Below are 25,933 nucleotides of genomic sequence, written 5' to 3'. Positions count from 1 at the left end.
ATTTCGGTATCAGCGCGCTCGTCAAAGTGCGCAAGTACGGGTGTCGACTGCATGCGTCGTTTGAGCTCTTGAAATGCGTCGGCCTGCGGCGTTTCCAACTTGAACTCGACGTCACATTTAGTTAGCTTTGTCAGAGGCTCAGCGATGCGTGAGAAGTCCTTGACAAATCACCTGTAGTAGCAGGTGGTGATATTGTGCAGATATCATGTGCAGATAGTGTGCAGAACGGCGGTTTAGGCACACATGCCAAAAAATCTACGCACTGCCTTCTTGTCGATGGGCTGCGGGAACTTTGCAAAGGCAGCTGTCTTCTGCGGGTCGGGGCGGACTCCAGACTTGCTGATGACGTGGCCTAGGAACAGAAGCTCATCGTAAGCGAAGCGGCCCTTTTCTGGCTTAAGAGTAAGCCCTGATGACTTGATGGCCTCCAATACTGTTGCAAGCCGCCTAGGGTGATCGTCGAAATTTCCGGCGAAGACAACGACGTCATCCAAGTAAACGAGACAGGTCTGCCACTTCAATCCTGCTGAAACCGTGTCCATCGCGCGTTGTAACGTTGCAGGCGCCGAGCACAGTCCAAATGGCATGACCTTGAATTCGTAGAGGCCTTCTGGCGTGAAGAAGGCGGTCTTTTCGCGATCTCTTTCGTCGACTTCTATTTGGCAATAGCCAGACTTCAGGTCCATCGACGAGAAGTACTTAGCGTTGCAGAGCCTATCCAATGCATCGTCTATCCGTGGGAGGGGGTACACATCCTTCTTCGTGATCTTGTTCAGACGACGATAATCGACGCAAAAACGTAGGGTTCCGTCCTTTTTCTTCACCAAGACTACAGGAGATGCCCACGGGCTTTTCAAAGACTGGATGATGTCGTCGCGCAGCATTTTGTCCACTTGTTCTCTTATAGCTGCACGTTCTCGCGGCGAAACTCGGTAAGGGCTCTGGCGGAGTTGTGGAGCGCTCTCTTTGGTTATTATGCGATGCTTTGCAATTGGTGTTTGTCGAATCCTCGATGACGTCGAAAAGCAGTCTTTGAATTGTCGGAGAAGACTTCTGATCTGTTGCTGCTTACTCATAGGAAGACTTGGATTCACGTCGAAGTCTGGTTCGGGGACTATGCTCATCGGGGTAGATGCGGCTGAATCCGAGAGGACAAAGGCATTGCTGGTTTCCATCTTTTCCTCGATGTACGCGATCGTCGTGCCCTTGTTGATGTGCTTGAACTCCCGGCTGAAGTTTGTCAGCAGCACTTCGGTTTTCCCTCCATACAGTCGAGCGATCCCTCTTGCGACGCAAATTTCGCGGTCTAGCAGTAGACGTTGATGGCCTTCGATGACGCCTTCTACGTCAGCGGGTGTTCCGGTGCCGATCGAAGTAACAATGCTGGAGCGAGGCGGGATGCTCACATGATCTTCGAGCACACTCAAGGCGTTGTGACTACGAGGTCTCTCCGGCGGCATCGCTTTATCTTCCGGCAGCGTTATTGACTTCGACTTCAGGTTGATGATTGCACCGTGTTGGTCCAGGAAGTCCATACCAAGAATGACGTCTCGTGAACACTGTTGGAGGATAACGAAGGTGGCAGGGTAAATCGGGTCATGAATGTTTATTCTTGCCGTGCAGATTGCAGTCGGCGTGATGAGGTGTCCTCCAGCGGTCCGAATTTGAGGGCCTTCCCATGCAGTTTTAGCTTTCTCCAACTGCGTGGCGAAGGGTCCACTCATGATGGAGTAATCGGCTCCTGTGTCCACTAAAGCGGTGACTGCATGGTCGTCGAGAAGCACGTCGAGGTCGGTGGTTCCTTGTCTGGCATTGCAATTATCGTCGTCGTATTCTTTGCTTCCAGACTTCGTCGGGACGACGGCGTGTCGTTATGTCGTCGAGGTAGTTTCTTCGGTGTCTTCGTCGGCGGCGGAGGATCTTCGTCAGTTCGACGAACAGCAACCGCACCTCCAGCGGTTGCTGCTTTTAGTTTTCCGGATATGGGCTCGCTGACGGGCCCCGGGCTGGGCCGCTACCTGTCGGCGCTGCGGCGACAGGTAGCGGCCAGGTCGACGGCGAAAGGGATGGTCGTCGAGGGCTCCATTGAGTAGCGGCGAGGTAGTCGGCGATGTCACGAGGGCGTTCACCTTCCCGAGGGAGCGGTGCGTCGACGGCGAACCCTCGTAATCCCAGGTCGCGGTATGGGCATCGGCGGTATACATGGCCACCTTCGACGCAGTGGTAGCAGAGCGGGCGGTGGTCGGGGGCTCACGAAATGTCCGTCTTCCTCGCGTAGCTGCGCTGGGCGACGGATGGGCGTGCTGGCGGCAGCGGCGGTGGACGACGGAATTGCGGCGTTACAGGACCCTGGCGTTGTCGCGGAGGGGGACTTTGACGGCGGGCGACGGCGGCGTAGGTCATCGCTTCTGGCTGAGGTTGCGGTGATCGTGGTTACACCTCAGGGACTCCAAGCGATCGCTGAACCTCATCTTTGATGATTTCTGCGATTGGATCCACTTGGGACTGCGTCCTTGGGTGGAACTTCTGCAGCTCCTCCCGTACGACCGCTCTGATAGTCTAGCGTAGATCGTTGGTAGCCAGTGATTGAACCCCGGTGTAGTTTGTAGAGTTCGTGCGGCGCTCGAACTGCCGGTTTCGGATCTCGAGTGTCTTCTCAATGTTCGTCGCCTCACGAAGAAGATCTTCGGCAGTCTTCGGGGTGCTTCTTACCATTCCGGCGAAAAGTTCCTCCTTTACACCACGCATCAGTAGGCGGACTTCCTTTTCCTCGGCCATATCCGGGTCGGCGTGGCGGAACAAACGGCTCATTTCTTCCGTAAAGATGCCAACGTTCTCGTTTGGTAGCAGCACTCGGGCGTCCAGCACAGCTTCAGCCCTTTCCTGCGCACGACGCTGGTAAAGGTGCACGGGAAGCCGCTACGGAAAAGGTCCCACGTTGTCAAGGTCGATTCCCTGTTCTCAAACCAAGTTCAGGCGGCGTCTTCTAAGGTGAAATAGACATGCCGCAGCTTGTCATCGGAGTCCCAGTTGTTGAATGTCGCGATTCGTGCGTGGGTTTCCAGCGATGATTCCGGGTCTTCAGTCGATGCTCCATGGAAGGTTGGTGGGTCCCGAGGTTGTAGTAGGATAACGGGGGACGCTGGCGCACTCAACAGTGTAGACTGTAAATGTAATTGCGCTACGTAAAATTAAATGTTGAGGATTTAGGTTCCAAAATCAAGATCTTGTTATGAGGCACACGGTAATGGAAAACTGCAGATTTATTTTCAGCAGCTCGGGTTACTTAACGTGCACGGAATGCACAGTATACGCGCGTTTTCGCATTCTGTCCCCATTGGAATGCGATTGCTGCGGTTGTGATTGGTCCCATGACCTCGACCTCAGCAGAGCAACGCCAAAGCCACTGGGCTACTGCAGTGCGTTGCGTTCCGCGACTAGAAACAAGCATTAGCGTACGCAGTACTGCTTTTGAACCCCCTATAAATGTAAAAACAAAATTGTAGCAGTTTCCCCCCAATGCTGCATGAACCACTGCACGAACAACTGCACGAACCAAGGTTCGTAGTTTTATCGCCTGAATAAACTGCAGTAAACAATCGCTTACTCCGTAAATTAGCAAGCATGGGGCCACGCACGCACGTGTAAACATGAACAGATCTCACTCACACGCAGGGGCCGTAACAGTTCTATGGATAAGCCAAACATCACGCTTTTTGTAAATGGCAACCAAATACCTATTGTCGACAGCATTAGAGTCCTCGGACTCCACGTATCAGCGAACGGTAACAAAGGGGAAACAATCAGAATACTAGAAAACAGCGCACAACAAACAATGAGACTAATTAAGAGAATAGCTAATCGCCATTATGGGATGAAAGAACAATCTGGTACGACTAGTCCAGGCTTTTGTCATCAGCCGCATAGTATATGCAACCCCTTACCTAAATCTCCAAGTAGCAGAAAAGACAAAAATCGAAGACATCATTAGACGATCATTCAAACAAGCCAGAGGTTTGCCGATAAAACATCGAATGACAGGCTCCTAGCCTTAGGTGTCCACAACACGCTCGAAGAACTCATAGAAGCCCATATGATAGCTCAATATGAAAGACTCTCACAGACACCTACTGGCAGAGACATACTTAACAAACTTAGAGTAACATACGCATCACAGTATGGCATGCACTAAATTAGACATTCCCCACGACATAAGGAAGCAGCTTATTATCCCACCGCTACCCAAAAACATGCATTCCCAACACCACAGGGAAAGGCGGGAGGAAAGGGCAAGGGCTATACAGAGGAGATTCCAACGCTCTCAGGACGTGGTGTACGTCGACGCGGCAGAGTACACAACTAATCAGAATACGTGTATCGTTGCAGTGAACTCGGAAGGTGAGCGTAAGGTCAGCGGATCTATTAAAACCAACAGAGCCGAGGTGGCTGAGGAATCGGCCATTGCTCTCGCCATGGCTTCCACACTGGCCACGATAATAGTCAGTGATTCTAAAACTGCCATTTTAAATTACGCAAAGGGGTGCATTTCGCCGGAATCACAACGTATCCTGGCAAACTTCCGCGGTGAGCGGGTTGTCCATATCATCTGGGCGCCTGCGCACTCCTCCCCGGCATTGAGGCGGCCGACACCGTGGCTCGAGGACTCACAAGCCGAGCCACCGGGGCGCCGCGGCTGGGGCTGACAGGGGACCGGATGGTTGGCTACAGGGACATAACTAACGATTTTAGATGGGAAGGGTGCGTTTTTCCTCCCGCACACCCATCACTTAATAAGCAGCAGGCGGTGGCTTGGTGCCTCCTTCAAAGAAATACATATCCAAATCCGGTGACTTATAATCATTATTACACAGACCAATATTAGGCCAATTGTAAATTTTGTCAAGAAAGGGCGGACCTGGATCACATTATCTGGGCCTGCCCTCGGGCGCCCCGACAAGGCCAAAACATTCAGGATCGGAAGCAGTGGGAGACCGTGTTGCTCAACTCGGCCCCCGAAGACCAACTTTTGGCTGTCCAGCAGGCTGAGGATGCCGCTAGAGCTCAAGGGCTTCTGGCCGCCATCTAGGCGGGGTTGCCCCCCCCCCCCCCAACAATCTGCCGGCTATATAAATAAAAGTTATTTCTCTCTCTCTCGAAGAACAGTGAAATAGGTTGAACTTATAAATGTTTTGACATTAGAGACTTGTGCAGTGCTGAATTGAACTTTTACATGAGTTACATAATATTTTGGGGTCTCATTATGGTTCGAAGTTGCATTGCAGTGGCATGCATATGCACCTGCAGGCTACATATTGGATGTTTATTTAAGACTGTTTCGCTTGGTTGGCTATTGATTACAATTTAATAGTAATGAGAACTGTCTTCCTTTCATGGTGATTCTGTGCTGACAAATACATTTGAATTTTCCAGAAGACAACAAAGGGTGATGAAATGTTAACTTTTTGTTGCTAACCTGCCATGTCTTTTCGGCAAGTTTGCTATGGGTTCTTTCTTATATGTTGTCTTTTCACAGTATAGTCATCTTGAGAAGTAGCCGTAGTCGTGTGTACTTACAGCAAAAGTTCGGGACACATTTTGAAAAGCGGCTCGACACTGCCATCCGAGAGTCAAACGACTTACATGGATTAGTTATTTTACTCTATTTGCAAGAGTCGTGCACCACACACTAAGGGTAACTTGACACACTGCTGGAGTCATCAGACTCAGCAAGCATAGTTACCCGAATCCTTCACCAGTGGTTATGTGGCCCTTTATCTTGAGTCGTCTGACTCATGCAGAATAGTTAACGGACTCCCTCAGCACTAGTCGTGTAACCCTATTGAGAGAGTTAGGAGACTACTACAAGAGAGTGTGCATGACTATTGTGTGTGGAGTCACGTAACCACCTTGTATCGAGCACAGATAGTCTCGGGACTCTGCCGAAAGAGAGTTCGGGTGTCTCCCACAAAGTGTGTCGTATACGTGGCGAGTGCAGACTCTCTGAAAAGAGTGAGATACTCTTTTTTTTCTTAGTGTGTTGAGGTGTTCAGATATTGTTACTCCTAAGTATATAATTTTTTAACGGTAGTTAGCACAGTGGAACTTAGCCGATAATCGAAATTTAGGACGTGCTTAACCTTGTTTGTAACACGTAAAACAAGTTTTTTCTTTATTTGCTTGCATTTTTCTAGTTTAACACCGTTCTTCAACAGACGCATCACTGAACATTTTTTTATCCTTGTGGTAACATATTTCTCGATAAATTTAAAAGTCGTTGGCGAAATGTCGCACACTTATGTTTTCATTTATATCTGAACAAATATCGTTAATATAGGCGAGAAATAATACCGGGTCCAAGACAGACCATTGAGGAACGCCTGAAGTTACAAATAAACGATCGGACTGGTAGCCGTTTACGTCCACGTGCTGCGTCCTACCTCACAGATATAACCTGACACCTTCCGCTATGTTGTTATTTATTCCAAGCTCTTTCAATTTGATAGTTAATTCATTATGAGGAACCCTATCAAAAGCGTTTGAGAAATCAATGCATATTGCATCGACCTGTTTTCCGTTATCTATTGCTTTTGAAAAGTCGTGGATGGTTTCAACCAGCTGTGTGACAGTTGACAGTTTTTGCCGGAAGCCATGTTGGTACGAATGTAGTGCTTTCTTATTTTCTAGGCCCTTATGTATTGCTTTCGATATTATATGTTCGAGGAGTTTGCAGCAGACGCAGGTTAAAGAAATTGGTCGATAATATTCAATTTTCGGCTTGTCACCGGTTTTGTGTATCGGGATAAGGTTTGCAACAAGCCAATCGTCTGGGACCCGTTTTTGTTGAAAGGATGCATTAAAGCTAACTTCTAAGTATCTAGCAACCCATTCAGCGTATCTTCTCAAAAATGCATTTGGAATTCCATCCGGACCAACAGATTTTTGTTCTCTGATGTTTAGCAGCAGCGATAGTATTCCTATCTTAGATGTTAAATAAAGATTTCAAACATAGCTTAAAGTCAGAGGTGACTCGGAAGCCCCTCATCACAAGAACTTAAGGAGAGGGGAGCTCGGCTTCCCCTCGGCTGCACAAGTTAAGCCTTTTATTGCGAAATGAAATTAATGCAAAGATTTATGCTTGTAGTGCTAACTACGCATTAATTGGCAAACTTTTTGAATTAGCATTATTCCTCCTTCCTACACGCACGCAGGCGCGAAAGAGTAACCCATGCATGAACGGAAGCCTGCCAACTCCTCGAGTCCATGATTTCATGAGTTAAGCGTGTTTTGAGATTCTGAGTAAGCTAGAGTGAGTGTAAAACCGCCGACTATGCAATGAGCCTATGGATATAATAAGCGAGTCCCGCCTGAAACAGATTTTCTTGATTGCAAATCCTAGTGAGTCTGAACAGGTCAAATTTAGTGATGTTTTATCTTGACTGAACCAGAAAGTATCTATATATTTATTTACAATATCTGCCAGTCTCTACTGAGACCATAGCAGGAGGGCACTATATATATGCACATAAACAAAGAACACTGATAATGTTAAGTATCAATACAGGTATAACGTCAGTTTTGCACCTTAAAACATGAGCAATTTTTACTACAAAATGTATACACCAAACACAAGTACATGCGAGCTTTAAAAAAAAAGTAAGAAATGGCAATTGAGGTATTCTACGGTGCATACCCGACTACATACACAGGGCACAAGTACATGGTGGTTTGCACGATCAATAATAGCACTAGCAATTTTAACTTGCTAAACAATTTTTTGAATTTCTAATTCAAACTGAGACAGTGACTGTGTTAGTGTTGAGAGGCGATAACATATTCCATTCCCGGATAGCAACCGGAAAAAAGGAATATTTAAACACATTATTATTACATTTATATTCTACTAAGGTGTTTGTGTGTTTGTGCCTGGTAGGTCGTGTTTGTGAATAAGAAATGTAATTTGAAATGTGAATTTTGAAAGAATTATGCAGAAGTTGATAAAGAAATTGCAAACGTGCCTGTTTCGCTCGGGCTTCGAGCGTAAGGAGCCCAGAAATTGCTAGAAGGTTAGAGGGAGAGTCTTGACGTCTAAATTTGTTATGGATAAATCGAATGGCCTTCCTTTGTACTGTTTCTATTTTCTCTATGTTAGTTTTGGTGTGAGGGAACCATACAGTGTTTCCGTATTCGAGGATCGGCCTAACGAATGTTTTGTATGGTAGGAGTTCTGTTGACAAGGGTGCGAGTTGAAGTCATCCTCGAAGGAAAAATAACTTTTGCATAGCAGATGAGGTAATGTGGTGAATATGCTCGTCCCACCTTAGGTCTGACGTTATTGTTAAGCCTAGATATTTATATTTTTGTACTTTAGTCAAAACTGTACCATTTATGGTGTAGCAGAAGTCTGAGGGTTCTTTTTTCCTCGTTATGGTCATACATGCTGATTTTTTACATTGATTATCATCTGCCAGTCTGAGCACCATTTCGTACTACTAAGTGATTTGTTAAGGGAGTAGTGATCTTGATCATTTTTAATTTCTCTATAAATGATACAGTCGTCCGCGAATAACTTTATTTTACAGTCTATGTTAGAGGTTATATCATTAATATACACGAGAAATAACAAGGGCCCAAGCACGGAGCCCTGTGGTACTCCTGACGTAACTGATACTATATCTGATGTTGTATGTTCGAAAATAACAAACTGACACCTATTAAACAAAAACCCACGAACCCAAGCAACAATTTCTGTGTCTCCGATAATGCTATTCAGTTTATTCATTAGTTTGGTGTGACAAACACAATCAAACGCTTTATATATATATATATATATATATATATATATATATATATATATATATATATATATATATATATATATATTGTATATAATATATATGTATAATAATATATATATGTATAAAAACATGTATATATATATATACATATTTTTTTTGCCTTAGGGCTTCGTTTACTTTGCCGACCCATAATCACATTATGGTTCTTTTCAAATAGGATGCACAACATGTTTAAACATTATTCTTTAGGACTGTTTGATTTCTAAGCCGAAGTAGGTCACCACAGAAGCTGTGGTCGCTGAGTGTCGTAGGAACAGTGAAAGTAGTCAAAAATAGGTGTGCCATTATATGGTGATTAAATGAGTATTAGAGCGTGCTTGCCGATTTACATAGTTTGAGCCACCAGTCCGGTCCCAGCGTTCCCTGCTAGTTCGAAAGTTCCTACGTGATTGTCAGCCACTCCCTCTATCGGTACAACCTTGGCGTGCCACTGAATTCTTTCTCACCGATGCAGCCATTTCTCCCAGCGGAATCATGCAGGGTCGCCGCAAACGTCAGTAAAGCATAAAGTTTACCTACGAGGAGCTCACGCTATAGCATGCGTTAAGGTTTCATGAAATATAAAACTGATTTGATGCGTTCGAGCGTTGATGCACAAGCGAGGGGAGCATATATGCTGGCTTGTGCTGCCTGAAGCAACTCCAATCAAAGGCGATGGCAAGTGCTTGTCGGCTTATACGGTAGCGATTTCTTTGTGATGGAACTGTGGTTTCATCTGTCACCACGGGGCATGTCTCGCCGTTCCGGTACGTGCAACGATCATGCACGTTGCACATTCTCATTCTCCCGAGTTTAGGTGATAGTGCTGCAAGGCCAAATTTCTGTAGCGTCATTTTATACGGTAGCTTTCTTCAGAGACGCCATAGAGTTTTGCATATACAACCTTTGAAAATTAGTTCAGTGTATAAAAGACTTTCTTTTGAAGCCGTAGAAACAAGCCCATGCAATGAAACAAGGGGTTATTACTCGTACTCCCAACTAGGCGAATTGAAAAGGCTAACATAGTACGAATGGAGCTGTCAAACTGTGGGCAGCTGCAATAGGGAATCTGACAAAAAAATGCATTGGCAAAGTTTGCAACAGAGTCGGCGTGGCACGACAATGTAAGGCATGGCGGTATTTTGTGGACATCCTTCCTAATAAACAAGCTGTTCAATCTAAAGGCTTAAAACAGTTTATATGTGCGACCAGCTAGAATGAAGTGCAAAAAAAACAGCCTTAAATAGAGATTCAATAAAGAAACATTCACAAGTGTGTGTCAAAAGTCGCAGGTGTTTCCTTTTTTTGTTTATTCTCCTTTCAGCAACAAACAAGTCAGCTTACATCATGCAAAGGCAGGAAAAGAAATTAACCTCTTGTGCGGGCAGTCAGAAAGATAAAGCAACACTTAAGCTGACACAAAAGATGTATGTGCGCGCCGGCAATGCGACGCTTTCCCTATCCGCCGACTACGCAGGTCTTGCGGCACGCCCTGGCGCTGTCGAAGCGGTTTGTGCCAGCCAGGCACCGATGGCCAAGCTGGTTGGCCACAGGCACCGAGTGACAAAGTGCTCCACTTCGACCATCAGCCGTGGACACCGCGCTGGTGTCGGCGAAGTACGCGAAGCGTAGCTGTTCAGAACCGCACACGTCCGTTCGGGGCATGCGGCACGGCTTGAGCTCTGGGTCCGTTTCGATGCGCTGCTGGAGGTGGCGGACATTGACCCCGTCATGGTTGCAACGACGCGAACATTCACTGAACGACGTGAATACATCGCTGCCATTGACAGGACATCGCCCCGATGGGAATGACCACCGCTCACACTGCTTGTTGCCGTAGAACCACCATGTTTCCGGAACGTCTTGCCTGCAGCAAATAAAAAAAAAGACGTTTATGAGAGGCTGCACCTCTGGCTCTCGCGAGGTAAGCGAACGTCAGAGCAAGGATCATGGAGGTAAATGAAAAAACGGCCGTTGCTTAGCTTGGTTAAGCCTGGTGATTGCGAAGCAATAGTGTGTTATTCTCGGATCAGCTGGCAGTATGGCTGGTGGTAGTCTTGGGTTATGCTAGTGTTACGGCTTACAGTGAATCATCTAAGAGGAAGTCATCCGTCGAATCCGTGTATGCCGACAAACATTTCCCTCACCAGCGTGCCCATTACAAAATCTTCCAGTATCGATTGGCCGACGCAGCGGTAACACTCCATTTTCTCCGCGTCGTAAGATATGCCCACTCGGTGCTTGCAGTAGCGTTCGTTCACAGACGCTGTTGCCTTGCCTTGAGGGCGTCGCTGGGTCCGTGACAAGAGGTTGAGAGTCGAGCCATATATTTTTCTCTTTGGTGTGGATGTACAGTCGTCACAGACGCTGTTGCCTTGCCTTGAGGGCGTCGCTGGGTCCGTGACAAGAGGTTGAGAGTCGAGCCATATATTTTTCTCTTTGGTGTGGATGTACTTGCACCCCACGTGGTGTGGGCGGCGTTTCGGGAGTCTCCACCTATTATCACCTTCCGGTCAGCTGCTATGTTGAGCATCCGTTTGAAGAGTGTTAAGAATCTGTGCCTCTTGAATTTTGGACTACTGTATACGTTTAGAATGAATATACTACTATTTGTCTTTCTTGATGGTATAATTTCAATTAGTATGTTGTTTGTTTGTGACTCGTGTATCATGTTGTACAACCGTATGGTCTCTTCTGACTAGGGTGGTAAGGGCCTTGGTTTCTCCTACGGTATTGGCTATGGATTTGTACCCTGACAGTCTGGCGAGACCATTCGTTTCTTGTAGAATTATTACGTCTGGCTTATCTTTTATTTTTTGGTATTGATACAGATTCGATTTTTTTATTTCGGTAAATTCTGCAACTTTATTGCCACATGACATATCTGCCTTTTCTTTGCCTGGCCATGATTACGCTGTGATATTAGAGGCCGTCGGGCCTAGTATCGACGGGCTGAGCAGTAAGGAAGACTTGAGAGTTGCCTGGACTCCTATTTCCTTTGCAGGGGCTACAGCATCCATTCTTTCTTCTAACCTCAATATTCTTGCGTTTATATTCTCAAGATGTTGCTGTACGGGTTGTAGTTGTGCGATTATGCTGACCATGGCCGACTTAATTGATTCTTCCATCTAGCTCATGCGCTCTTCTATCTTTTGCTCAAGTCTGGGTTCAAATTCTTCTAGTCGTTCCTTTCTTATGCTTGCGGTTTTAGTTTTCTTGGGTTTGGTCCCATTGTTCTCAGTAATCTCTGCCGTTTTGAGTTTAAGTTGTGGAGTATCGCTGTTTTCTTCCATGTTCACATTCTCGCTCTCCATTGTGTTTGCTGAACTTTCGCTCTGTTTTCGTTTTTCAACTTGCGGTGTGTGAACTTCTTTTAATCTTTTATTCTCCTCACTCAATACTGCCATTTGTTGTTTCATTGCTGCAACGACTTGTTTTAGCTGTGCCAGCTCTTCCTATAATTTATGATTAGCTACAGCCTCCGCCTCCGCGCACTTCCTCTTGACCGCGCTTGCCCAGCTCAGCGTTGGTGTTGGCGTGGTGTCTCCAGGATTGAGGGGTTCCTTGGCCTTGGACCTGGCTCGCGCTCCTGGATCTAGATCTGCTCGACCTGGTTTTGGACCTCGACCGGCCTTTGCTCCTGCACCTGGATCTGCTACGCCCTTCTTTCGAAGGTTTCGAAGGGGTTCCGGCCAATTCTTTAGAATGCTTAGGCCATGCGGCTCATCTTGCGTCGTGTTGTTTGCTTGTTCTTTGTCTCTTTCTCGTTTAATTCTTTCCCAGCGATGTTTCTCCGCCAGGAACGTGATCTTGTATCTTGCCTTGCATTCTCGATCTACTGTAAGGTGATCCATGTAGCATAGCTGACACTTAGCCTTGCATTCATGGTTTTCGGGAAGGTCCGCCAACCCGCATCTTTGGCAAATCTTGTCGTCGGAGTTAGGTCACACGTCCGCTCTGTATCCTAATCGTCCACATGGGTAGCACATGCCCAGTTGTTTCTTGTACAACGTGCACCGCAACAAGGCAGCAGCCTATCTCACGTAGCTTGGGACCTTGTGTCCATCGAGCAGTACAATCATGTTTGTTGCGTTGCCCACTCTCTTGGCGGCGATTGCTGCACGATTTCTTAGAGTTATTACTTTCCTAACGATGTCTTGTGCGCTGTCTTCCAGAGCTATGCCTCGGATCACTCCTTTGGTTGTATTGTCCGGGGCCGCTTCGTAAGCGCTGGCTTAATATTCCTGCGTATTCGTCCTGAAGCAAAGGATCTTGTACTTGTCAGCGTGTTCTTCATTGGGAGTACTGATCCCTATTATGTTCTTTTGATAGCTGACACATATCGTGTCTTGCTCTCGTGCCTCTTTATTTAGGCTGGCTGCCGTGACGATGCTTTGGACAATGTGGGTTCTCGCGTATTCGGAGACTCAAAAACCCCCTTTTGGTCTTACTATACTCATGTAATCCTCCTTGGGTATAATTACAGCATTCTGCTCGCCTTGGTGATTTGTCGTAGACGACGCTCTATCTGTTTCTTGCCATGTCCCGTCGACTGGGGTGGCACGTGTTGTCGCTGTGGCGTTGATTCTTTGGCTTTACGTCGTATAACTGAACGCCAGCCTTTGCTATCCTCGTAGACTTCCTGCGTAACATCTTCTCCTTCGACTGATATTTCCATCTGGCTAAAATTCCTGCCCGCTAAACGCGCGGGAAGCCACGTCGCCAGAGATGCGGCGAAGCCGCCAACGGCTGCCGTGCAGGCGTAATTTGGTAAAAAAATCGGTCCTCCCACCTGAATTAGGTGTCAGAGCGATGGCGGTGATTTGCTGCGTCGATACGTGGTGGTTTTTCCGATGAGTTTGGCGATTTTCCGCCAAGACTCACTCGAGAAACACGGAGCCGACGTGGGGTGCGCCCGCTCACCGTTGTCTTCTTCTTTTGCTTGACTCCTTCTATTTGACCAGACGACGTTCTTTAACGTGTACCCGATACGCGGCGCACGAACGTATTTGCATTGTGCCCCTGTCAGCATTCGGCCTCCACGGCTGGGAGTCGAACATGCGACCTCATGCTCAGTCGAACCACGATATATGCAGAGTCACCACCGCGGGTCGTGAGAGAGGAAAGCAGATGTGAACGTTAAATTGCTAGGTGATACATACATCTTGTCGAAAACGGATATACAGGGCGTCCCAGCTAATTTTAGCCAGAGTTTAAAAATATGCCGATGTACCCTAAGACGACGCGACCAAATGCATGTTGCTGACTATTGTATTGATTAAGTCACACTATTTCTTGTATCTCCCTAAATTCCATAATTAGTCAAACTAATTAACCAAACTCAACGAAGTTAGGCAAAATATTCCAATTAGAAAGTTGTAAAGTGCTTTGCTAAACGTTCGATTAGACTGCAACTTTCTATCTATAAAGTATTAGTGTTGTTCCGCTTACTGTAGATGCCCGCGAAAAAAAAAATGCCACGTGACATGCCCGCTTGTGCGCCGTAATTTCAGCGCTGCCGAATGCTCCGCGTACAAACGAACATAGCATTTAGTCGGGTGTGCTGCCGCTGCGCCTGCTTATCACTATCATGAACCGCTCTAAGGGAAGCCTATAGGTGGCACAAATCGCACAACCAACGTCTGTGTCACTGCCCTGTCGCATTTTAAGCGGCAGCACGCCCTGCTAGAATATGTTCGTTTGTACGAGAAACGTTTGACAGCGCTGCAATCACGACGAGCAAGCGGGCATGTTCCCTGGTATTCTTTTTTTTTGTATTTCACGGGCATCTGCAGTAAGCGGTAAAACACTAATACCTAACAGATAGAAAGTTAGAAATTTTTTAATCTGACGTTTTGCAAAGCACTTTACAGCTTTCTGATTTGAATTTTTTGCTTAACTTAGTTGCTTCAGAAGTTGCTTAATTCATCTTGGTTAATTATTAAGCAGAATACAAAAAATACTGCCACTTACTCCATACAATATTCCGCAATGTGCACTTGCTCGCGTGACCTTAGAGCACATCGGCATATTTTTAAACTCTGGCTAAAGTTAGCTGGGACGCCCTGCATATCTCGTCGCGTGACCAATGCGAAAGGCGGAAATGGACGGCATGGAAACGCCTCAGAAATATTGGCCACTCCACGTAATGAACACCGGCGACCGATAGTATGACTACAACGCACCCGTGGCTGATATATAGACTACAATTATAACTATCTCGAGATAGCCGCACGCATTCGTATGGTACTGAGAAGGCATATGCTCGACGCTTACAAAATAAAAGTGTTGTCTTCAAGTTGACATTCGCCGGTATATTGTATAACTAGTTCACTTTGATATGAACTTATTTAAAAAAAGGAACAGCATTTGGCGCAGTAAAAACTGCATGAGAAGAGCAAGAAAAAGCGGGACACAAACAGTCGGTATTTTGGGAATAATTATTTCATTCTTTTTCTGGCCCAGGTTAACAAAAATCTCCCTGCCTTTCCCATCCCGTTTATCTCGCTCTTTCTCTCGAACAAGTTAAGCGCCGCGCTAAGAACGATTGGCGCAACGTTAGGAGACAGACAGAGAACGGTGTGGATCATAGAACAAATGGCGGAAGCTGATGTTCTAATAGACATTAACAGAAAAAAAAATGGAGTTGGGCAGGCCATGTAATGCGTAGGGCAGATAGCCGGTGGACCATTAGAGTAGGTACGGACACACTAGCGTCAAAACGCGCGCGGCACGCCGCCGGCGGCGCGCCGCGTGCCGCGAAACCTGCCGCGGAACCGGTTTGGTCTGCCGCGCAGAGGATGGGTCGAGGAGCCCTTTTCGGCGGCTTGCCGCGTGCCGCGAACCAATGAGAGGCGTCCGGGCTTTCTCCTAAGCGCCACCTCTTGGCTACTGCCGAAGTTAACTTCCAGCGGCGGCGGCGGAACCACGATCGACGACCGAGCGCTCCGAGCCAACCGCGACAAACAGCGCTAGTGCTTCGTCTGCGCGCCTTTTGCGCGCGCCGCCGTCGCAACAGCAGAGAACACACAATGACCAAAACGCTCATCGTCGTCAGAACATCGCCTTCTGCATCTGCCACTGCAGAAAATCAACGCGATCAGCGCGCTATCTGCTAACCGAGCAAGGAAAAAGCGCGCGACAACCGCGATATCGCGCCTATGCTCGCGCAGTTCGAGACAAGGCGAGATCAGCGCTGTCACGTGACTCCGCGGCGGCCGCCGCGCGCACAACCGATGTGGCCTCTCTGCCGCGCGGCGTTCTTGCCGCCGGCGGCGTGCCGCGCGCGTCTTGCCGCCAGTGTGTCCGTACCTTTAGAGTAACAAAATGGGTGTCAAGGGAAGGGAAGAGGTGTCGAGGACGGGAGAAAATGAGGCGTGGAGTGGATAAAATTAGGAAATCGACAAGCGCATGTTGGAATTAGCCAGCGCAAGGCAGGGGTAATTGGATATCGCTGGAAGATGCTTTCGCCCGGCACTGGACCTAAAAATAGGCTCGTGATGAACATTTCCTTCTGTAAAAAGGCTTCAAAAAAGGAGCTTCACGCGCTACAGTTCTTAAACGTTGCTCGAATAACCCCCGCCGTCGCGACCGATTTCATAGTTTAGCGTTAACCAAGCGCAGCGACCGCAGCCAAAAGGCGGCGCTGACCTTCCTATAGAAATACTAGAAATTTAGGCAGCGCCTTAAGTGAAGCAACATTTAAACCTGATGAATTTAGTCTTCGTGAGTATATTTACTTAACGCATGTGGTTTAGATGAAGCTGTGGCGCTTAGAAAGATATTTAAATCAATAAACTGAGCTCCATTTGTTGAGAGAGACTAAAGTTTTCGAATGCTGCATTGGTTTCGCTGCCTCGTTGCTGGGCTTCGATTACATCCCGAGAAAAAAACAAAATGCACTCTGACCTGGTACATTCTGAGAACACGGCACTTTGACGGCACTGCTTGGCTGGTTGCTCCTTCTCAATGCAGTGCTTCAGGCAGCTTTCTTTTGACGAAAACTTGTTGGGGCTGCGGTTGCACACCACGATCTTGTCTGATGAAGTGGACACACAGGCATTAATCGAGCCTTTGTAGTAAAATTCCAGCCGGCGGCTCTGGCAGTAAGCGAACAGCGGCGTTCCGCACGCGGATTTTGCCTGCACCTGCGTATAATGATTGCATTAGTCCTTTACTTGCGATAGCAAGTTATACTGAGTGTTTTGGCCAATCATGCCTCTTGTCCGAAGCCTCATGTATGTCATGTGTGCGTCCGAGATGTCCAATCACGCAAAATTTCACTTGCGACAACAAGATTTACGATAGCATTCGCACTAGTTCTTGACATCTTGTCTGAAGTTTCGAGGGCGCAGCAGCTATAATCACGCAAAAAATTCAGAGCCCTTCCACCCTGTGAAGAAGGAAGTCAAGCGAAGCTGGCGCTATGGTTGGTTTTGCCATGTTGGGGATTTGCTGTGTTGAATTTGACTGTTTTGAGTTTGGTATTGGACAAACAAAGATACATTTACTCAATGATCCCAGTTGTCATCATATATTTAGTGACCATTTTAATCATTTCCTTGTCATCACTATAGTACACGACAAGTGGTTGCACTTTCACTGTGTCAATGTGCCTCCCGAAGGATATAGGCCCATGCACGATCGGTGACGAGTGACGGGTATATGGTGGCATCGGTGAAACACTTGATGCTAAAACGCTCGAACATGAAGTAAGTATACACGCCCCATCGGGTCTGTTCCTATCGACATTGAAATCTCCTATGATGATGCTTTTGCTCACGTCGGTGCTCGACGCGTGCGAGTTGCTCTTCGGGAAGAGCTTCGCCGGCGCTCGATGTTGTCGGACTGAGTGCAGCGACAAGGGCGACCTCACGTTGTCGGCGCGCTCATTCGGGCTTCTGTGAGCGCAGACGCTCATCGTATTACCACTGTTCTTATCGAACGACATGCGTCCTGGCCATGCCGAGTCCAAAGTGCAACTGATAAAGGCAGTGTCGTGATCTCTACGTCACAAGGAAATGATACGGAACGACTGCTGGATGGAGACAATGGTGTTTTATTACAGCACGGCTACGCTAATCACGGCGTGCGCTCTAGTGCACCGCACAGTTGGCCGCCGAAGAGCGTGCGCTGTGGCGTTGCGCATTGTCGGGGCAGACACGGCACCCGTGGCCAGAAGTATACACAACTTGGGAAAGACGCATCGGCCGTGGAGAGGAGTATAAATTGTTGGTCTATGCCCACGGAGACGAGATCCGCATAAGCCTAGCCATAAGCAGCTTCGCTGCAATAATGGCGGTAAGGAGGTGGAGCTGCGCACTGAGATCTCAGAGGCAACAGCCACCGATCTCGGAGTGCATGCTGTATGGCGCCTAAATACGGCGCCTTACCATACTCAGCTGCGTCGCGCTAACGCACATTCGTCAACATGCATCTGATGAGGCAATTGATGAGCAAGAGCTCTCACGTGACATGACCACTTGCCGTGAGATATGATATTCAGATATCAGCTTCTTCCCGCAAGCCCTTTCAGTAGCAGGGATACTATACGAAGAGGTTTGAGTATTTTTTTTCTTTTCCTATGTTATATGGAATACCTGGGGAAAGAGGCACTGAGATTACAAATCTCCAAGCGGATTTTGATGGTATTCCTCACTTTTTAAAGAGTGTTATTCACCATAAAACGACAGCATTTAGGGCAAAAAAGAAGAAAAAAACAATTCACAGCAATGTGCTGCCAGCGCCTCAATGGCTATGGCGTTCTGCTGCAGAGCATAACGTTGTGGGTTCAACTGCGGGCCATAGCGGTCGAATTCTCACGGTTGTTGAATGTAAAAAGTCGCAGTTTTGCCGTAAAGGCGAAGCACTCAGAGCCATATAAAATAACCGGGCAAGTTCAAAAATTAAGGTTATTTATTTTGGAGAACGGATAACTTGCAGGAAACATTCGCTTACTAACTAAACAAGCATGGTGCCACGCGCGCACAGACAAACACGAACATATCTCACTCGATGGCCGCGGGCACTTGCTGTCACACCGCTGGCGAGATGAGGAGCGCCGGCAACGGTGAGCGCGCGTGCGTTCGCTTGGTGCAGCTGCTCGCTTCACTGTTGTGCACGGTCTCCCAAACTCGGGATTGCGTGACCTTCAACACTGGGCGCGCAGGTAGTTGGCATGCATGAAGCCACTAGTCATTTTCAGTCCTGGAACCCGCCGAAGAAGACCGCCCACACATAACGCCGGCCGCATATGCGATCAGCCGGGCCACCCATGCGCATCAAGCCATAGCCGGGTTAGAGGAGAGGCACGCTCTCCTCCGAATGCGCGTGCTCGATTACCTGCCGTCGAACAATGGATGCGCGGCTGCTCGTTATGCTCGCACTTTATTCGTCACTCATTGTGCCGTTTTGGGGCTTTGAAGCCCTTTAAGTGCTGATCGCTTATTTTAATGTCCTCCTGAGGCTTCACAATATTGAGGAGGACTTCAATCCGGTAAAGGGACCAAGACAGGCGATATACGAAAGACGACGTGCGAACGAGACTAGGGAGTAGCAGGCTAGCCTACCGATAGGTTCGAGTGTATCACTGAAGGCCATTGGAAAACAAGTCGAGCAAACGGTTGTGTTCGCAGGGACAACTTCGCAGTGAGAAACCCGTGGTTACGAGAAGCTAAGATAATATAAATAAATTCTTTTTTTTCATAAATGCTCTTTCACATTCGCTAACAACATTCGATAATAACTTGTCCAACGTCACGGTTGGCTGGCACCCACTCTTATGAACAATACTAGTGTAAAACGGCTTATGTGAATACAGGGCCTTAATTCACGAAACGTTTCGTTCGTAAGTGCTCTCTGCCATTTACTAGCCGCGTTCGTTAATGTTATACCCAGCATGATGATTGGCTGAATCTTTTCCTTACAAACAATTCTAGCGTAATACGTTTTTGTCAATCCGGGCACAGACCAAGAAGTGCAGCTAAGTCATGATTCTTACTTGGCTTTGTAATGTCATGGCCTCGCCGTCCGCGAAACCGCGCACACCTCCGGCAGCGTTTGTGCTTGTGCCTGCGGGACCTGCCGTCCCCAGTGGTCGCGCAGGCTCTCCTCTGCCGGCATCGTCAACGCCGGTTCCTGTTTGGTCCCACCCGAATGCACCTTCCAAAACCAGGTCTCCGCCTTGTTCCCCATCCTTATCTTTCTTCTCATCGAGGGCGACGCCCTCGTCCCGGCGTGTGCTCGGCCGGGTCGCGACTCTCGACGCTTTCGTAGCTTTTCTTTCGCCTTGGCGTTCTTCTTTGGACCACGACGCCGCTCTGCCTGACGCACTTCCCTGCTGTGCAGCTCTGCTGTAGGCGGCACTAGCACCAGCCACCGCTGGTGTCCGTTCGTCTCTGGGAAGTTAAAGAAACATTATGAAATATGGGCTCTGAACGCTGAGAGTGTGTTTGCCCTTTAACAAAATTTGCGAAACAGAATAAATAGTGCGGACGCACACGATGCGAATTCTGTGTCGCCGCACGGCCCTGCCAAAATCGTAGAGGTTCCAAACAAGCCTTACGAGGTGCGACTTCAAGTAAAAGGTGTGCATGTTGTTATTCGTTGTGCATTCATTGGGCAGTGATTATGTGATACAGTTCTCTTAAACTTTTTTGTAAAAACAAAGCCTACACTTTCCGCGGGCTCTTCATAATGTAGATAAAGTGACATTGAAGGAGCAAACGTTTCATCGCGGCTACAATGTACACCTGTGATAACCTAAATATTTCGCAAAAGGTGATACATCACAGCCTGCGTGACCGGGACAGCCTGTTTGGCTGCGCATTCGTACTGCTGTAGCACTCACGGGAGTTCGAAATGGGAAGTGCGTATCAGTAATTGGGAATTTGGCTAGACGGCTGCTCTATTCGGCCAGTCACTCACTTGACAAGCTTGACATGCGCGCTATACGACCAACGCAACTGAGAAAAACCTAGCATCGAGTACGAAAACACACACGAGTGTTCCCACGTGACTGTGTATAAGACAGGCTGCCTTATTTACAAGGCTGGGCCGGTTATTACGCACGGATTCATTTAGCTGGAATATTATACCTTTCTCAGCATCTACCATGACCGGCCGATCCGAGTGATAACGTAGGCGGAGCATCGCTGGGACAATTCAGGAATCACGAAAAAGAAATAGCATTGGAACATAATGGTGAGTCAGTTACATCCTTGCAGCCCTGATTTGGCACTCTTCGACTCTGCCCGATTCCCTCACAGCTGATGGAGATGTGCCCACATTATTTTTACCGATGCAGTGGCGTTGACTTAGTAAGCGACAACGATATACCCTTTGGCACCGTGCACCAGGCCGGAGTACGCGTCCGACGACATGGCCGCCAGGATGAGCACGAACGCGGCGGCAAAGCAGAGCGTGGCGAGCACGCAGTGCGGCTGCCTGGTGAACCGCTTCCAGCCCTCGGCGTTTACACCCTCTTCCTGTGGGGGACGTTCGAGGCAAATGCGCTGCAAGGCTGACGCGCTGGCTGTGGCGCACTTCTTGAGGTGTTTGATCCTTACGTCCCCGCTCTCCTCCTCGTCGTTATCGTAGTTGAGGAAGTAATGTCGGATCTCCTCGGGCATCCAGTACGGAGCCACGCTGTTCATTTCGCAGGTGCTGCTGTTCCGACGGCCGCCGGTCGGGGACGGCGAGTGACGACGCTTCAAGCCCCTGGAACGGGAGGCACAAAGGACGGAAGTTAGCCTGCTACGATCAGTTCCTTTAAGCTTTAGCTTGGGGGTTCCTATCCAAATACACGGGAAAACAGAAAGTTTTTTTCTTCTCGGCAATCACTGCACCAAATATTTTTTTTTCCATGGCGGTGAAATGTGAAAACACCCGCGTACTTAGATTTAGGTGCACGTTAAAGAGCTTCAGGTGGTCCAAATTTCCGGAGTCCCCCACTACGGTGTGCCTCATGATCTGAAAGTGGTTTTGGCAAAAAGACTTAACAATTTAGTAGCGCAAAAATTACTGGCGGCTACTCCACTGCACTGGAAACAATATACACTAGGGTTTCTTCGAGTAACACAATTGCTCTTTTTTGAAGTCTTGGTGCTTGATAGTTGGGACGCCCTGTATAATTCACCCAGTAACTGAAATGAGGCCAAGCGGGATTCACTCGAAATCAGAATCAACAGCTGTATGCGCAGCAGCGCTTATTGTCGGACTCACAGAAAAAGAGACACAGAGAGAGAGAGGGATGTTGCAGTTTTTCCAGAAAGGCGAAGCAATATTAATGATAGCGAAGTATAAAACAACTTCCCGAGGGAAGCTTACACAACCGAGAGACGCCAGATTCTAGGTGATGCGAGCGGACGCGGGCTGTGAAATTCAACTGTCTGCTACTATGAGGTCTTGTATATACTGATCGAAATAAGGCGGTCACTTCAGTGAACAATTCGTTGAGGTGACACGAAGTTTCTTCATAGGCAACTGTTATTAAAGGTTATATATATATATATATATATATATATATATATATATATATATATGTATATATATATATATATATATATATATATATATATATATATATATATATATATATGTATATATATATATATATATATATATATATATATATATATATATATATATATATATATATATATATGGGCTTCGGAAAGCCGGTCGGACCTCGGGGCGCCCCCTCCCCCAGAAAAGTTCAACGTTTCCGCCTATGTATTCAGCATCAGATTGCCGTCCCAGGCGCGAATTTAGCTTTTGTTCTTAGTGTTTACGTCAGCAAAATAAACTGGAATCACACAGACTCGCTCGCATAATATATTTTTTGCTCAGGGCTCACTCCGATTAAGGCTCAACAAAATGCAACTCAGCTGCATGGCTCTCGAGTTCATGTGCAAGCGCCGCGTAAAAATATTAAGAGGTTTCGTTCTTGTCTTCCTGGCGGTAAATTATCCAGCGGCGATGGTAAGTTTGCAGAAATACGAAATGCCACTCAAGAAGCGAAAATGTTATCAGAGCTGAATTTCCGTGAGTGCATGCCAGCCGTGGGGGCTCAGTAAATAGTGCTGTTTTCGTCAAGCAGGAGGATCAAGTCTTTCATTTATGCCGCAGTGATTGCATATCGGCAGTGGGTAAAGTAAAAACTTTAGTAGTAGTTGCTACACTTCGCTGGTACTTAAATGACCCTACATTAATGCACTGAAAGTCGAAGCGAATACCTTTCCAGAGATAAATGCGTTTGTTAACAGCGTGAAGCTGACCATGATTGCTTACAATGCATGCCTTTGGAAGGGGAGCTAGATGGAAGATGAATGTATGTATACTGAGTGCTGTCATGTTTCCAATAAGTTTCTAGCGGTGTTTTTCAGGCCGAATGTTTGAGGCTGGCTACGGGGATATTAAAACAGAGAATTCTTAGGAATTCATGAATATGCGTATGCTAAGCAACTACGTGTTAAGCTATTCAACCATTCTACTGTGCTTATTCTTGAAAATAAGCACAACAGCTCGACGTTGTAGAGGCTGAGCTAAAACTCTTAAGCTGAATGCTTAATGTAAATAAAGTCACTCGACTCTTGCTTCCGTGCGGGATCTTAAAGGGGCCCTGAAGCGATTTTGACGATTTTGTACAAGCGTACTGAGTCGCTAGCGTAGGTTCTTCGGACCATTAAGTGGCACACTTAGGCGCTCCACGTAAAGCGTTCAATTTATTGTGAGCTTTTAAAAATGCGCATCGCTACCAATCACAGCGGCGCCGTGCCCCTGTGTTTTTAGCGGCCCCCTCCCAACTGACGTAGTTATACCAGTTGAGGTCAGTTGGGCCAGCTATCTGACTGACTAACCATCCAGGTCGCGTCATCGATAATTTTTAAAACTTTAAGGTGATCAAATGTTCCTAATAGTTGGAATGTTGCTTAACTTGTTTCTATTAAAAGGATTTAACAAAGAGAATATACAAGGACAATTTCTCACTACTCTCAACCACTTCCGGCACACAGCAAGTTTCGCCTTCTTGTGTCAGAACGTCCTCCATTTTGACGCAAGTTGCGCGATCAGTGCTGGTCTCGCGCTTTCTGTTTCACGAGCACCAAGCATCGCCCTTGTTATGTTGTGGGCTGCAAATCTAGTGAACGGAGACATGTCAAGCTCCGACATCGTGTCCCTCTGCAGGGCAACATGCGAGCGATGTAGCTGCAACACATCTGGCTGTTGGTATCCGATTGGCCCCAGCATCTACGCGTTTGCGGCCGTCACTTGAAGCCGAAGGATTACTACTACAATAGAGATTGTTGGTGCGTTCGGTATTCGGGTAAATGAAAGCGCAAGCGGATTGGACCTGGGCGTTTTACCCGATTAGCGGAGGCGCTAACGTGAACGGGTTAAACGCCCAGCTCGCCTGCGGTTACCGGAATACCGGACACACTCGATGCTGCGACAGCACGCTCGCAACGCACGCTGCTTGGATAGCTCTCACGGGGGATCGACGGCCAGGCGGCTAGCGGAGATGTTGGAGAGGCTTCGCGTGCTGGCTCCAACACAACTCGAAGTAGACGACAAGACAGCACATCACGAAGCAGGGCCAGTGAAAGCGGTGCTTAGCCCCAATCACTCGCCGAATGAGTTGTGGATGAAAAGAATGGCCAGACAGGCGAGTAACTTGTAATTGTCTGTAGCTTTCTTAGTACGAGACGCTTTGCTTACATTGTAGCGCTAATGTTTTACTGTAGCCGTACCCTACGAGTCTACAAAATGTCTCTACAATGTTTCACGGACCCTTTAAGAATAAAATAAACAAGGTTTGTTTGTGTTGTAGACGAGCTCTACCTAAATTACCAACATGTTTTCTTCTGCATCTTGATGTTTCCTTTGTCACATGTCAGCAAACGCTATCACTGCCTGAAAATCCTCAAACTGAAATTTTTAGCCAGTTTAATTAGAGCAAGAAATGGTAATTTCAAGGTGTCTACTTCGGATAAATGAGTGCGCTTACCGCTGATGATCAGTGAAAAAACAGTGACCTCAAAGTGACGTGAAAAAGTCGCAGTCACTCCTCCCGTTTTCGTTGCCGCTTTCAATGGCTACAGCTTCAATAGCTGTGGCTACGGCTAACATCAACAGCCATTTATGACTTCAGTACGGTAGAAGTTGTCTTCGAGGCATATCTGTGCTAGATATCGGTATATCTGTGCCAGCCCATTTCAAAACTTAAGACTTTAAACCCACTACGCATATGGTCCGAGTGGCTTTTCTGCACTTCAACAATATGAATCGCGTTTTCCTCATTTAACCTCACATCGTCACCGCACCCTCCTCGCGCTCCCCTCAACATCTGCCCTCCTCCACCTCACCCTCATATTCTTCTAGAAGGCGATCCTCCTTCACCCTCATCTCACCACGTGATGGTGACGGCAGATGAGGGTGAGGAAGGCACCCGTGGGGGTGCCCGTGTCTGAGTGTGATACGTTGGACATTACCGGGTTAAGCAACAGTACCTTGGATGCAGCTTGTCGTCGGAACTGCTCTCAGTCGACGTTGTTGACGAGGATTCACTCTTGTCGGATTTGGGTGCGCCTCTGGGACTTACGATGACCAAACTACCAGCCAACGCCACGTCCTGTGCCACCTCGTAAGACTGCTGGCGGACGTCGGACGCCGGTTCACCTGCCCTTTCGTCCACCTGGAACCGCAAAGTCTTTGCGGAGTGTCTTCTGGGCAGGCTGAAGAATCCTGGTTGAGTCTTCTTGAGGATGCCAGGAGGTGGCCGCCGCCCTACAGGAAGCCTAGACAAGAACGCCGAGACTTGCGGCAGCGATTCCGGCTGCGATGATCGGTGAGACATTGACGCCATTGCTCGCCGAATGGGCTAGGCTGATCTTTGTCTTCCTTCTCTTCCAATTCGCCGTTTATGGCAGGAGTGGCGCGTGATGATGATTTATGCGTGAATCGGCCAAAGCGGCGCGCACTCGCAAAGCTGCACTCCCCATGGGACTCCCCCATGGTCTCGCGAAGAATCGCAAATGAACACAACTTCAGGACCTAGGCCGACGTAACCTAGCTGAACACGAAAATATAACCAAATCAAT

General features: G+C 47.6%; 1 protein-coding gene across 2 annotated transcripts in view; it reads right to left on the bottom strand.

The window, feature by feature from the left end:
• Window positions 1-10,107: 10,107 nt before the first annotated feature.
• LOC135917074 (uncharacterized) overlaps window positions 10,108-25,933 on the bottom strand; it is a 38,528-nt gene continuing 22,702 nt past the window's right edge. Inside the window, exons 1-5 of one of the 2 annotated variants that reach the window (XM_065450572.1) lie at window positions 25,343-25,730; window positions 21,171-21,551; window positions 19,834-20,230; window positions 16,743-16,981; window positions 10,108-10,701 (exon numbers count right to left, since the gene is read on the bottom strand). In XM_065450572.1, coding sequence (XP_065306644.1) covers window positions 10,293-10,701; window positions 16,743-16,981; window positions 19,834-20,230; window positions 21,171-21,551; window positions 25,343-25,698 — 1,782 coding nt within the window. In that variant the 5' untranslated portion in view covers window positions 25,699-25,730 and the 3' untranslated portion in view covers window positions 10,108-10,292. Of the gene's footprint in view, window positions 10,702-16,742; window positions 16,982-19,833; window positions 20,231-21,170; window positions 21,552-25,342; window positions 25,731-25,933 lie in introns of those variants that run through there. The other variant, XM_065450573.2, reaches the window with a different exon arrangement.

This window comes from Dermacentor albipictus, unplaced genomic scaffold (assembly GCF_038994185.2).
Source record: "Dermacentor albipictus isolate Rhodes 1998 colony unplaced genomic scaffold, USDA_Dalb.pri_finalv2 scaffold_19, whole genome shotgun sequence".
Classification (NCBI taxonomy): Eukaryota; Metazoa; Arthropoda; class Arachnida; order Ixodida; family Ixodidae; genus Dermacentor; species Dermacentor albipictus.
The sequence above is the reverse complement of the archived record's forward strand: the minus strand, read 5'-3'. Positions and strand labels throughout refer to the sequence as shown.